This window comes from Acomys minous (genome assembly GCF_964271855.1).
Source record: "Acomys minous genome assembly, chromosome: 12".
NCBI lineage: Eukaryota > Metazoa > Chordata > Mammalia > Rodentia > Muridae > Acomys > Acomys minous.
In genome coordinates, this window is record NC_140493.1 from 98,540,146 (window position 1) to 98,555,094 (window position 14,949).

Genomic DNA, 14,949 nt, shown 5'->3' on the forward strand with positions numbered 1-14,949 from the left:
TAGCATCCACATGGCAACTCACAACTGTCTATGGCTCCAGACCAAGGGGATCCAGTACTTTCCTCTGGTCTCTGTGGGCACCGCACACACATGTTGTGCACAGACATACATGTTGGCAAAACAACCACATACATAAAATAAAATACATCAATTTTTAAAAGGTAGACACATCCAGAGAAACCCTGTCTCGAAAAACCAAAACCCAACTCCCCGCCCCCCAAAAAAAAGAAAAAGAAAAGGTCTCCATTAATAATCTAAGAACCTATTTTAAGAAACTAGGCAGGTGTGGTAGTACACACTTTTAATCCCAACATTTGGGAGGCAAAGGCAGGTGGATCTTTTGAGTTCAAAGCCAGTTTGGTCTACACAGTAAGCTCCAGGACAGCCAAGGCTACATAGAGAAATCCTGCTTGAAAAATCCAGAGCCAGGAGTGCTGGTAATTATCTATAATTGTAACTCTTGAGATAAGGAGTGCAAAAACAAAGACAAAAGAAAAATAATTTCGGGCTGGAGAAATGGCTCAGTGGTTAAGGGCACCGCCTGCTCTTCCAGAGGTCCTGAGTTCAATCCCAGCAACCACATGGTGGCTTACAACCACCTCTAATGTTATCTGATGCCCTCTTCTGCCGATAATATAATAAATAAATCTTTTTTTAAAAAAAAGAAAAACAATTTCCTTGGGTGGGGTGGAGCACACTGATTCCCAGCAATTGGGAGGCTGAGACAAGATTATGAATTCAAGGCCAGATTGGGCTATTTTAGCAAGACATTTTCTGAAGAAAAAAAGGGCAGGTGAGATGACTCAGCCGGCAAAGACCTCTAAATAGTTCCAAGCATCACCTCTATCAAAAGACTATTGTGTTAAGCTGGGCCATATGGTGGCACACGATCTATGATGAGCTCTGATGCCCTCTTCTGGCCTGTGAGTGTATAAGCAGGCAGAGCGCTGCATACATAATCATAAATAAATCTTTATTTATTTCCTTATTACAGAGTGTTCTGCCTCCATATACACCTGTACATCAGAAGAAGATACTAGATCTCACTATAGATGGTTGTGAGCCACCCTGTGGGTGCTGGGAATTGAACTCAGGACCCCTGGAAGAACCGCTGAGCCATCTCTCCAGCCCCAATCATAAACAAATCATAAATAAATTTTAAAGAGCCTTTGCGTGTTCCCAGTTAGGCTTTTGAGTAATATTATTACAATTATGTATTAGATTTTATGTGCGCACAAGTTTTAATTTCTCTTGGGTAAATTCCCAGGGATTACTAGGCAAGTATGTTTACAAGAAATAGTCCAACTCTTTTTTCCAAAATGGTCGGCCCATTCTGTACTCCCAAGCATAAGTAATCAGAGCGAAGCACTGCATCCTCACTAGCTTTGGTATCAATGACAACACACATCCTTCCAACCAAGCACACAATATTTAAAAAAAAAAAAAAGACTTTAAACTGGGCGTTTAAGCCTCTCAAGTGCTATTATTACAAGAGTGAGTGAGTCATTTCTCCAGGCTGTGGGAGGATAATTCCGAAGTGAGGACCAGAAAGGCTAAATGACCAATTCACCACAAATTCAGGATTTGTTCACAGATAGTCAAAACACCTTCTACTGCCCCGGTCCTTTGAAGCCAGGGGCACTTGGGCTAATTTTCCCACCTTCAGCCTAGCTGCTGGGACAGAATACTTCACACGCATCTCGTTCTTGTTAAGGGACGCGATAATTACAGCCACCCAACTGAGTTGTTTTTTAAAAAAAATAAATAAAAAATAGGACTTGATAGGAATCCGTCTTGGCCTCATAACCCCCCTCCAAATAAATAAATAAAAATAAAAAAATAAAAAAACGGAAAAAACGAGAAGCGCGCAACTGGCAAAAAGCTTGTTTTGGACCGGGCGTGGAGGCATACGTCTTTAATCCCAGCACTCGGGAGGCAGAGGCAGGTGGATCGCTGTGAGTTCGAGGCCAGCCTGGTCTACAAAGTGAGTTCAGGACAGCCAAGGCTAACACAGAGAAACCCTGTCTCGGGACAAAACAAAAAACGAAAAAACAACAACAAAAAAAGCTTGTTTCTTCTCAGCTCTATGGTTGGAGGACCCATCTACACGCTGGAGGACTCAGGAAGCCTGACCAACGAGCCAATCACTCTTGCGTACGTAAGAAGCGAACTGGATGCCTATTGGTCACCATCACAAAACCCGCCCAACGATTTCCGGAAACTTTCTTTAAATCCCGACCACGCGCCCCTCTCTCCCTCTTGGCGACGGGGAGATCTCTAAGGTAATGTGTGGCTTTGCGAGGGTCGAGCTGCTGCATCGTGGGCGGGCGGGCGGCCGGCAGTGATGTCACTTCACACAAAGTACGCGTTAGACTGCTGATCCGGGTGATGCGAACCGACGTCTGAGCCGACCGCGGCGGCGGCGCCGGGAGGCGGTGGGCCCAGCCAACTCCCATCCCCTCACCCTTCGCTTCTCTTGCAGATCTGCCCGGCGCAGGAGAGCAGACGACGTGGGCTCATCCAACCGTTCCCCCCAAGTCTCTGAATAAAGTTGTTTTAACAGTAGTGCTGGTGTCCGTGTGTCACTGTCCCCGACGCGCTGCCTTTGAGCCCCCGGCGCGCCTCCTTGTGGTGCCGGGGGTTAAGCTGCGGCGCCACAGCAGTTGCTGGCGCATAACTGGGGCCCCTGCCCTTCGCGGGCGGCCCTTTTAACCGCCAGCCACAGGTTTGCAGAGCGCTGGGCTTGGCAGCAGCCACGGCCTGAGTGTCCTTCGTTCACGTACGTCCTCTCCTAACCGTTCCTGGTGTGGGTTCCTGACGTTGAGGTGGCTGAGGTCTTAAGGGTGGGTAATGTGGGCTCCTAAGGGAGTCGTAAGTCACTAGGGATCAGAGTGCTTAGCTATCGATTATGCCAGAGCAGATAGTGTATGAATAATTAAGGACACAAAGTAAAATTGGCTTACCGAGAACTTAAAATCTAATAGTTTTTTGAGAGGGTTACTCTAGCTTTGGCTGTTCGGCACTTTGTAGACTAGGCTGGCCTTGAACTCAAAGATCCGCCTGCCTCCCAAGTGCTGGGATTAAAGGCATGCACCACATTAGTAAGGAAAGTGCACTGGCGCGAAGCTGCTTAGGTGGGTATCCTGGCAAAGTCCTGAAGCTTTAGGCAAACTAAATTGTCCGCTTACATGCAATTACGTAGTCAGGAAGATGCACATTTAGCGTAATTTACTAAATAGGCACTGAGCCAACGATTGAAAATGGTGAACAGAAAGGCTTTAGGGGAGCAGGTCCCAAAGACCAGTTTTTCTGGAAAATGAGATTAGTCTCATTTGTGCCAATTTAATCCTGACACAAAGGGTGGTAATGGATTTCTTAAATAGCATGCCCACCTCGACATCACGAGAAGCTAGGAAGAGTGGTCTGGGTACTGTGCATTCACCACTATGGGAGTCTCTTAAAAAGTTACCTGCTTGTCTGGTGTTTGACGTGAGAATTTATTTTGTGAAACAATGCGAGCGATTGTAAATCCTCACATAGTTTGAGTTCAACAAGGTGCAGTGATCTTGGCCCCTTGTGTCTCCTTAGTCCTTAGCCTTCAGCTAGTGCACGTAAGAAAGCCAGTGAACACGACACATGGGCCAACAGGAGAATGGGCCTACACATGAGAAATTAGAGCAGTACACTGGCTGGAATGGTCAAATAATTTGTCATGTTTTAATGGGATGATTAAAATAAAGGCTCAAATATAATTTTTCAATATATTAATTTCTTTAAAGTCATCTTCAGGCAAGGTGCTACTTAAAAAACAAAAACAAAAAACTTAGCTTTGTCCACAGATAGTAAATTATCAGAAGTTACACAAAGTAATTTTGACATTGGATTCAGCCTGAAACAAAAAACATTGTATTAGGTCTTCTCAAAGCAAATTATAAAATTAGAGCCCCCACATTTGTAAACTAAACATTCTGACACAAATGCACAAACTTAAGTTGGCAACGTTAAAGAAAGGTCACAGGTGCATGTGGAGATGTAGTGCTTGACGCTGAGTAGAAAGTAAAGAGTAGTCTTTGTTTGGCTATCAGAGAAGGGCACGGCCACAGGCCTCCCAGTTAGATAAACAAGCCACCCTCCCCCCATGCTATGCGAGGCTTCCTAGAGCACACAGAAAAACCAGAGAACACCTTGGCTCCGGCTTTCTGGCCCCATCCCATCAGTACCAGGGAGGAACAACCAGTCACTGTGTGCAGTGTTTGATATTGTCACATACGCTCAAGTCTCTGGAAAACGACCAGGATTGGTTAGAAGCAAGGTGATTGTACCTCATTTGGGATGGTTTGATCTCATAGCTTTGCCTGACGTTCACATGAAACCCACTGTCCCACCCCAGGTGAACATGTGTTTGTGGGCGTGTATGTTCTATGGCTACTTGCTTCCCAAATGCACAACTTAATATGAAAAAGTTGCTATGCTTATTTTACCACCGATGGAATGGCTCACAGAACTATGTTCCACCCAGGTTACCACAGTGCCATTCTCCAAGTGTGGAGGGCTGCAATCATGCGTACAAAGTGTAGAGTGGAAAAAGGTTCCATTGTGCACCAGCTGCCTGAGGAAAAGCTTTGGAGGAGTCGAGAGGCCAGGAGAAGCCTTCCAGTTGTACAGCCTTGCTCCAAATGTGCTCATTTGCTGTCACAGAACCTGGTAGACTTAAAAAAAAAAAAAAGCCATGGTGTGAGCCAGCTGTAACTTCTGGCTCGGCCATCATGGCTCTTCAAGTCTCCTTTGCCAGTCAAAGCTTTGCACAGACAAACCAGATACTAGTCACTGGATGCAGGGAATGACACCTCACAGTGGAATGGGCACCGGCAGACAGGGCAGAAGCAGTCCTTTAAGAGACAGTGGCTGTGGCACCAGTAAAGGCCAGCCCCACAGCACAGATGGCAGCCACAAATCCCACACCTGGAGCTAGGTAATACTGGGAATGTCCCATCTTCACCCATCATGGCTGGTCAGAGGCCTCCACAGGTGGCTCTTTCAGGAGGCAGGAAGTGGAGCGAGGGTCCATGGCCGAGTGCATTATAGGGATATAAACATCATCCATGTTTGGCATGACAAAAACTTTCTGTAGGGAGATAGGAAAAGGACAGCCATGCATCAGGCAATCGCCCTCCTTTCATATATGAAATATGTTTCTAAACATTCCAAACAAGTTCTACCGTGTTGTCTCTGTATGTGTCTTCTTTAATTGCTTCCCACCTTATTTTTTGAGACGAAAGACTGAACTTAGAGCTCATTTTATGTGGCTTCTGGAGTTCTGAACTCAGGCTCTCAGGCTTGAGCAGTGCACATTTACTAAATGGCCAGCTCCTCATGTCTTTAGTCCCAGCACGCGGGAGCAGAGGTTGGCAGCTCTGTGAGTTCGAGGCCAGCCTGGTCTTCAGGGTGAATTCCAGGACAGCCTGGGAGGTTATACAGAGAAACCCTATCTGGAAAAGCCAAGCAACAACAACAAAAAGAGCCAAGGAACCACACCAGAGCAGGAACACAGGGAGAACCTGGTGTGTCAGCTTTGAGGCAAGAGTCCTGAGTGTCAAATAAAACGATACATGCACTAACTATGTAAGAAACATTCTATAACATTATTGCAGGAATTAGCAGCTGCAGTATTTCAAAATCATGTCCAGAACATATTCCAAGTGAATTTATTCTCTTACATTTTAGCACAAGTGAGTTTTCCACATCAAAATCATGTACAGCTACACAGGGGAAAAATAATCTTAATACGGTGAGTGCCCAAAAGATAATCAGTGGTGCACAGTGATGGTTCTCTGCATAGTGTGTGTGTGTGTGTGTGTGTGTGTGTGTGTGTGTGTGTGTGTGTTCTGACAATGCTTTGATCTTCAGCAATACTCAGAGAGACAAGAAGGCCTGCAGGGCACCATGGCAGTGGTTAGCCTTCAGCTTTCCAACCTGTCTCCAGGCCCTGGCACCAATCTCTGTCCTTTCTCCTTCCTTTTTTTCCTGGAGCCCAAGACCCCACCCCCACACCCCCACCCTCTGCAAAAAAAGGTTACCTACCCAAATGAAAATAAGACCCAGGGTTGTAAGAAAAATGAAAAGCCTGAAGGCATGAGTTTTCCCCCTAACTGGGTTTAAAGTATTTTTCCATCTGGTGAGAACAGTAGGCTTTTATCATAAACTGATTATTAGTTATATTTAATCTCCAGCTTTTAAACAGTAATAGTTTTTAAAAAGACAAAAATGTAAGGGCCGGTAGGCAGGTTAAGCATGTGCAAGTGGTAGCTGCCAAATCTGGTGATGTGAGTTTAACCACAGGCACCCACACCGTGGAAAGAGAACTGACTGGAGGTTGTCCTCTGACAGCCCCCCAAAACAAAGTGAGCCCTGGGGAGACACCTCATGACCTCTGATACCCCCCAAAACAAAGTGGGCTGTGGGGAGACACCTCATACCCTCTGACAGCCCCCCCAAAACAAAGGGGGCCCTGGGGAAACACCTCATGCAGTAGGTGCCTTTCTTGCAAGCACGAGGCTGAGTTTGATCTCAAGTGGAAGAAGTTGGCAATCCCTGAGCTGGAAGACCAGGCGTCAGATCCCTGGGCTCCAGACATCGCGTCTAGACTACTGTCCAGGTCCAGGCCAACAAAAGACCGTGTTTCAAAATATAAGGTGGACAGTGCCTGAAGAATGACACTGAGGTTGAGGCTGACTGCTATGGAGGCATGTGCGTGTGCATAGACACACACACACACACACCCACACACACACACACACACACACACACACACACACACACACACACACACACACACACCAAATTTAAAATATACCAATGCAAAAGAATATTCTTCTAAGGGGAAAATTCATGAGTAAGTAAACAAATCATTTGCTAACACAAACTTTGTTTTTCTTAAAGTTTTGAGAAAGGGTCTCTCCAGGCTGCCCTGGAACTCAATATGTAGACCTATCTGGCCTCACATTCAAGAGCTCTGCCTGCCTTCGTCTCAAGCGCTAGGATTAAAGGCATTCACCACCGTGCTTCCACAAAAACAAGGCAGCCATGCTTCAAATATTACATCATGAGGCTGGGGTGGGGTGGCTCAGGGGTCCCGGGTTTGATCCCCAGTACCACAACAAAGCAAAACACAACACCTGAGTAAAATCTGATAGACAGCTGACCCCAGGCCAGGCCAGGCTGCTACTGTCTTTGGTGCAGGACACAGTAAGAAGACTCGGAGAGTGAGCACTGACTTAGGCTCACTCAGGTTACTCAGGGGAGCCATGAATGACCTTGGACCTCTGCTGGCTGAGAGTTTCCTTGACCATTAACTGAGCAATCTAAGTAAGCAAACACAACAGAGAGCCAGGGAGCATCTTTCCTGCCCACCATTTGGGAGCTGCTGGCTGGTCAGTTCCTGACTTCAAGGGGCCGAAGCCAACGCCTGGTGAGTCTCCCTCCGCAGGCTTACTGATACAGGGCACTTCCATCTGCCTCTGAACGCATCTGCTGGGTTTCTTCTGAGTCTATTTCATGGAAAAGTTTCAGGGCCTTGGAAACCATACCTAAAACTCTGAGCCTCCTGGGATGAAGGTCTCGGCTTCCACCCAACTCTCAAAGATGATCTGGACCCAGGTAACGCCCAGGCCCGCCCACCGTCCACACAGTGCTCTTATGCTCGGTGGCAAACACGAGATGAGGGCAGCTTTACCTGAAGCTCCTGCTCCAGTCTCTTCTCTATCCACTCTGTCACGTGAACTAAAGTCACCTCTCTCTCTCCAAGTTTTGGCCGAGCTTTCAGCTCCACATACGGTGGCTTCCGGAAACCGTACCTTTGTGAAGAAGACAGAAACCACATTTAAGAATAGGAGAACGGAAGTGGGTAAGCACTGGCAACACAGACCTTTCTGGCAGGGGCTTTATCATTAACACATCTCAAGTTCTGAACCGCAACACTCCTGGCTCAGCACAGTGCACCTGAGCGCTGATGGACTCACGTCAGCACGGACAGCAGAGGAGAGCCTGGAGATGTCCAGGAGAAGGCCGGGAACTCGGCATTGCTTTTTGGGTTTTGACTTCCCAAAAATGGCAATGACCTTTTTTCTTTGTATTTCTAATAGCAGTAAGATGTGCTCATTATGAATTCAATTACAAGCACAAGAGAAATAAAACCCCAATCTTAATAATGAAGACAAAACAAGTGCATGTATTAAGACGTTGATTTTAGTGTTCACATAATATCTTTTTTTTTTTTTTTAAGATTTTTTGAAACAGAGTCTAAGCCTTGGCTGTCCTGCACTCACTCTGTAGGCCAGGCTGGCCTCAAACTCACAGCAATCTGCCTGCCTCTGCCTTCTAAGTGCTGGGATTAAATATGCTCTTCCAGACAGGGTTTCTCTGTGTTATCTTGGCTATCCTGGACTCGCTTTGTAGACCAAGCTAGCCTTGAACTCACAGTGACCCTCTGAAACTGTAAGCCAGCTCTTGTAGAGGCATGTTAATTCAGAACATGGCTGTTCTGGGAAGAATTCACATGCTAACACCTTTTAGGTCTGTGTGATCTGGCTGGAATACAAACACGCCTTTAATCCAGGAGACAGAGGCAATCAGATCTGAGTTCAAGGCCAGCCTGGTATAGAGCAAGTATCAGGTAAAGAAAAGCTTAGGTCCAGGCATGGTGGTGTATGCTTTTAATCCCAAACGAAGGTAAAGTTAGTTTGTAGAAGGAAGCATCCGTGTTTGAAAGTGATGTCAGAAAAGGTGACAAATTAGAGAAGATTTGACAGAATAGGATACGCCCAGCTCTCATGAGAAGACAGGAGAAATTCAAGCTACTTATGAGGCAATATTACCACGACAGTGATAGAGAGACAATTGCAGAGAGAGAACTCAGACGAAGACAGAACGAGCCTCAAAACGAGTAGAAGCCAGAAGATCAGAGCAGATGGCTGAGTTTGAGGCCAAGCAGAGCAATTCTGGGCCAAGAGAGAAGCCAGATAAGTAAGTCAGCTGGGAGAAGAGTTCGAGCCAGAACAGCTGAGCTGAACCAGCCAGAGCTCAGAAAGAACAAGTAAGGGTGAGCTCAGTAAGCAGAAGGTCTCAGAGGCTGAAGACATTCTAGGCCTAGGTTAGATTGTACGGAGGCTAGAAGCTTCCAGGGCTGGGCCTGGGTTAGCAGAAGGAGGCAGTAATCCTCCCAGACAACAATTGGAGCAGGCTGACCCAGGCCTAGGCAAGAAACTGAGTGTTATCACACTACCTAAAACTTTAATCTGTCATTGACAATGTTGTAGACACACAGTAAAAATGTCAAGGCGAATGTTTCTATGATATTTTGTGTTGCTGTTATTGTTATCTTTGTGGTATGAAGATGGAACCAAAGACCTTGAACATACTAAACAAGTTTCCTACCAGTGAACTCTCTGCTCTATCTAAGACTCAGCAGTTAAGAAGTAGTGTTATCACTGGGCGTGGCGGCGCACGTATTTAATCCCAGCACTTGGGAGGCAGAGGCAGGCGGATCTCTGTGAGTTCAAGGCCACCCTGGTTTTTTGAGTCCAGGACAGCCAGAGCTACACAGAGAAACCCTGTCTTCAAAAACAAAAACAAAAAAAAGAAAGGAAAAGAAAGAAAGAACAATAGCAACAGAAGTGGTGTATCAACTCACTGTTATAAAATACTTTATTTAAATTTGAATTTATGTGTGTTGGTGTAGGGATGTCAGATCTCAGAGTCACAGACAGTGGTGAGCTACCATGTGGGTGCTGGGAATTGAAGCCGGGTCCTTTGGAAGAGCAGGCAGTGCTCTTAACCACTGAGCCATCTCTCCAGCCCCTCAACTCACTGTTTTAGAAGAACCTTTTTAATGTTTGCAAAATTGGACAGTGAGGTATTTAAGTAGGATCTGTTTCTGGAGTATATGACTGTGGGTTTTTTTTTCTTATTTAAAAAACTTAACTCTCTCAGCCAGGCATGGTGGCGCACGCCTTTAATCCCTCGTGACACATGTATGTGGCGGTCAGAGGACAACCTCAGGAGTTGGTCCTCTCCTTCCACCTTGTGGGTCCCAGGAATTGGCTCAAGTTGTCGTCTTGATGGCCATCCTCTTACTGCTTTGTCATTTCGTTTTCTTTCTTTCCTTCCTTCTTTCTTTCTTTTTTTTTTTTTAAGATTTTATTTCTTGGGCTGGAGAGACAGCTCAGGGGTTAAGCGCACTGACTGCTCTTCCAAAGGTCCTGAGTTCAATTCCCAGCAACCACACGGTGGCTCACAAGCATCTGTAATGAGATCTGGTACCCTCTTCTGGCCTGCAGGCATGCACGGGGGCAGAATACTGTATAAGTAATAAATAAATCTTTTTTTTTTTTTTTGGATTTTTTGAAACAGGGTTTCTTTGTGTAGCCTTGGCTGTCCTGGACTCCCTTTGTAGACCAGGCTGGCCTTGAACTCACAACAATCCGCCTCCCGAGTGCTGGGATTAAAGGCGTGCGCCACCACGCCCGGCCCAATAAATCTTTTTTTTTTTAAAAAGATTTTATTTCTTGGGCTAGAGAGATGGCTCAGAGGTTAAGAGCACTGACTGCTCTTCCAAAGGTTCTGAGTTCAATTCCCAGCAACCACATGGTGGAGCACAACCATCTGTAATGAGACCTGATACGCTCTTCTGGCCTGCAGGTGTTACATGCAGGCAGAACACTGTATTTTAATATAATACAATATAATATAATAATAAATATTTTTTAAAAGATTTTATTTCTTTTATGTATACAGTGCTCTAGCTGCATGTACACCTACAGACCAGAAGAGGGCATCAGATCTCATTATAGATGGTCGTGAGCCACCATGTGGTTGCTGGGAATTGAACTCAGGACCTCTGGAAGAGCAGTCAGTGCTCTTAACCTCTGAGCCATTTCCCTAGCCCCGTTTTGTCTTTTCTTTATACTTGTTTACTAATCACTCACTTAAAACAAAAGAACAAAACAAAAAGCCAGTATAGGGACTGGAAAGATGGCTCCAGTTAAGAGCAGTGGCTGCTCTTCTAGAAGACCTGTCTTCAGTTTCCAGCACCCACATGGTGGCTCACAACAGTCTGGAACTCCAGTTCCTGGGAACTCAGCACCGTCTTCTGGCCTCCTTTGGCAAAACACATAATTCAGGTACTTACATATACACATAAAATAAAGCAAACAAGTCTTTTTCTTTAAAAATGATACTAAAGGGGAAAAAAAAACCTTCAAAAGTTACTTTTTGGGGGGGCGTCCGAGACAGGGTTTCTCTGTGTAGCCTTAGCTGTCCTAGACTCGCTTTGTAGACCAGGCTGGCCTTGAATTTGCAGCAATCCCCCTGCCTCTGCCTCACGAGTGCTGGGATTAAAGGCGTGCACCACCAAAATTTGCTTTTGAGCTTTGCTGGGAAACACTGGCACTGCTTCTGAATGATCAGCTGACTGGAAGGGCCCCTCTTGCAAAGACTGCTACAGGTCATGCTGCACGCCATGCAGTGTGGCACACAGCAGGGCTAAGATGGACTGCAGAGCTGTATTTTCATTATGAATGCCATTTACAACACAGTGAAAGCTCTGAGCTCTTATTCCCTCATCTCGTACACTTAGGACTATTTTATACGACTTAGAATATCACTTTTAAACCGAGATCCAGACAGAGATGCTGGGCCTGTGAATAATTTGCTAATTCTAAACTGTGGTTTGGGCACTATAGCACTCTTCCTGCACGCCTTCAAATCCTGAAACCCTGGGGAATGTGCAAGCCATGTCTGTATCTTCAGCATCCCCAGGTGACACTACCATTCAGAGCATCCTCCTTGGAGAGCCTCCTATCACAAATGCTAGCTACAAAGGGCAGTCTGTATTGCTGGTGTATAAGCCAGCTTTAGAGAAAGGAGGACCAAGGACAGAAACAGTCCCTCCTCCAAACCTCACATTCACCTTAACTTGTCCTAACATATGAAGACCATCCTTAAATATGTACAAGAGACAGCCATGGAAGAAAATACAATGATTAACGACTGACACACGAGTCTAACAAAAATCACGTGGAAGTGCTCTTGTTGCAAGGTTAAGTAGGCTGGGACTTTTATGATCTCATGGTAAGGGGATCGCTTAGGGCCTGTACACACCATATCCGGTCAGTTGGGGGCGGCGGAATGTTGACCGCCAAGGTCCCTCGACACTCTTGCACCTCCACGGTTAGCAGCAGTGGTGTATTCGAGACTTCTTCAATCTTCTTCTTAATGAACTCCGTCTCTGTTGCTTTTTGGAAATATTTTGACTTGGTGATTTTATCAACAAACCTCATAATCTTACTTGTCCGATGACCTCCAACATACCTTCAAATAAAGAATGCAAAGTTGTGTTAGTGTGCATGTACACAGGCACGTGTGGACAAATCAGTGGGGTAGGGTTCCCAGGGGGCAAATTCAGGCTGTCAGGTTTGGCAGCAAGCGTCTTCATCTGTCCAGCCATCTCACTGGCCCTAAATATCTTGCACTAACACAAGTCTTGTGACTGTACCGCTTTCGATAGCTTTTCTTCTAGGACACAATGCACACTGTGGACAGGTCAGTCTGTTTGGGGAGGGCTGTCCTGTGTACATAAGAGGTTAGCAGTCTCCTTGGCCTGTGTGTCCTGTGTACATAAGAGGGTTAGCAGTCTCCTTGGCCTCTGAGATTAGATGGCAAGAAGATTCTCTCTGTTGAGATGATCAAACATGCATCTGTCCCCGCCCCCCACCCTGCGGGGGGCCAAATCCCCATTGGTTGAGAAGGTATACAGATCAGATAGTGTTCTGACCGGACAGTGGACATCAGGACAGAGTCATCCCACTGAGGAGGAGGCTCTTTTGTACCACTCTGGGACTCTAGACTGAACACAGAAAGCCATGCTACATGGACAGACAGCAAAGCAGCAACGGAAGGACTATGGCACCAACTCTGAGGACCAGGTGCTTTTCAAGGGTCTTCAGACATCATACATAGTATATGTACGGACTATGTATGTGTGTGTGTGTGTTGGCGGTGGGGGAATTGAATCCAAGTCCTTGCATGTGCCAGATGAGCATGCTACAAACAAGTTACATCTCTAGCCCTAAACAATAGTTCTAAGAGGAACCAACTGTGCTGTGCGAACATCTGCGTTCTCTTCTCACCGTCTGGACAATTTCAAAGAGAACAGACTGCTGTTTACAAGTTTCTGAATCACCTGGTGCTGTAATCTTATGTTTATTTATCTCCTTTTAAATAATGTAAAGGTCCTTACAGAAAGGCACGTGACTTGAAACCCTGTCTCAAAATACGCCCCCTCTTGAAAAAAGACAGTGACGTATTTTGATCATTACACTGCCAAAGGAAAAGGCATAGAGAGTCCCCAGATGAAGTTTATGACCCAGAAGAGCAGCTAGGTCATCTTCAGTGTCAGAATTCACCAGAGAAATAACCCAAGCAGCTGAGCTTGCAGAAGGCAGCAGCAAGCAGATCCGGGCTGTGGTGCGTATTGGTCCCTTCTCTCTGCAGCCACCAGGGGGAGGTGGTGTGCAGTCTGTGCCCTCTGAAGACCAGGTTGCACTTTAGTGACAAGCTTGTCTCCATTGCAAGGCAGAGCCAAAGGCCCTCTAAGGATGTTTCACACAGCTCAGAGGGGAAGGAAAAGACAGGCTGACTCCTAGCTGCTCCCTTGACGTGCAGAGCCTCCAGAAGCCCCATCCACTCACCCTTCAGCCCCAGGGAGCAGCTGTTTGTCTCCAACACTGGGCTCTGGTGCATCATCTTCCTCAGAGGAGCCAGCACTGGAAGATTCTTCATCACTGTCAGCCAGACAGTATGCCCTGGGCCTGCAACTGAACAGAAAGAAAGTCACCAGCAGTGCATGTACATACACACACACACACACACACACACACACACACAAAAAAAAAAACCAAAAAAAAAAAAACCCCACAAAGGGTCAAGAGGGAACCTATGTCACATGTTGTTAATGTCACTAAGAAAGAATCCAAGAGGTCTTGGATTGGTTGCTTATTTAGGAAACTGCAGCACCAAGTCTCCTGACAGGACTGCTGAGGACATGAGCCCAGACAGTTTGCTTTTGAGCATGCACCAGAAAGCCAGGTGGTGGAGTGAGATGGAGTCACATAAAATGTAGGAGCCATGTAGGGCGGGGGGAGTAAACGGAAAGGATGGATAGCTGGCAGGGGTTATGATGGCAGCTGAATGCTGGTGACATGACTACCCCTTCCCAAGGATGAGGTGGACAGGCAAGCCCCCAGTCTATGGCTTAATTCCCCCTGAAGTCAGTTCTGACTGGATGCCTTCCTGGTGAGACTAGATCCATTACCCCATATCTGCTCCAATTTCTAGAGGGTCACATGAAAGCCTAAAGTCACAAGGTGCCAAGTCTCCAGGGACTCAAGAAAGCACCTGACACAAGATCTCAGGGATTTTTCTAGAAGAGCACAAATTTAAAGGTCAGACTCTTCAGCCTCCTTATTGAGCACTGCCCTTCACTGAACTCTTTAGGGTTCCAGCGGGGAAGGAGAGGCTAGCTGGATCACAAGGGTCCCTTCTGAGGTGCACCAGAGGCTCCCTGACCTACCAAAGGTGGCTGCCTCTTATGAGATTACTATCTGGGCCCATCTCTACAGCTCAGGGATGTAGCTGGGCATGAAACAAAGGACAAGAGCAGTCTCTGAACACTAATTTTTTGTTTTGTTTTGTTTTTTCGAGACAGGGTTTCTCTGTGTAGCCTTGGCAATCCTGGACTCACTTTGTAGACTACTAGGCTGGCCTCGAACTCACAGCGATCCGCCTGCCTCTGCCTCCCGAGTGCTGGGATTAAAGTCGTGTGCTACCACGCCCGGCTATTCTGAACACTATTAAGCAAGGAAGTAATTGCTAAACACAGCCTTACACTGCTGA

General features: G+C 46.3%; 1 protein-coding gene and 1 long non-coding RNA gene across 6 annotated transcripts in view; one reads left to right on the plus strand and one right to left on the minus strand.

The window, feature by feature from the left end:
- Positions 1-693: 693 nt before the first annotated feature.
- LOC311578620 lies at positions 694-2,728 on the plus strand. The gene is made up of 2 exons (XR_014772910.1): positions 694-2,282; positions 2,483-2,728. It is a non-coding gene; the product is annotated as an uncharacterized lncRNA (long non-coding RNA).
- Positions 2,729-3,690: 962 nt separating this feature from the next.
- The window catches only part of TEX2 (testis expressed 2), a 120,278-nt gene continuing 109,019 nt past the window's right edge, over positions 3,691-14,949 (minus strand). For 3 of the 5 annotated variants that reach the window (XM_084748501.1, XM_084748503.1, XM_084748502.1), the window contains exons 9-12: positions 13,746-13,871; positions 12,157-12,366; positions 7,733-7,853; positions 3,691-5,125 (exon numbers count right to left, since the gene is read on the minus strand). In XM_084748501.1, the coding sequence (XP_084604627.1) occupies positions 5,003-5,125; positions 7,733-7,853; positions 12,157-12,366; positions 13,746-13,871 (580 nt within the window). In that variant the 3' untranslated portion in view covers positions 3,691-5,002. The remainder of the gene's footprint in view (positions 5,126-7,732; positions 7,854-12,156; positions 12,367-13,745; positions 13,872-14,949) is intronic. The other 2 variants (XM_084748504.1, XM_084748505.1) reach the window with 2 other exon arrangements.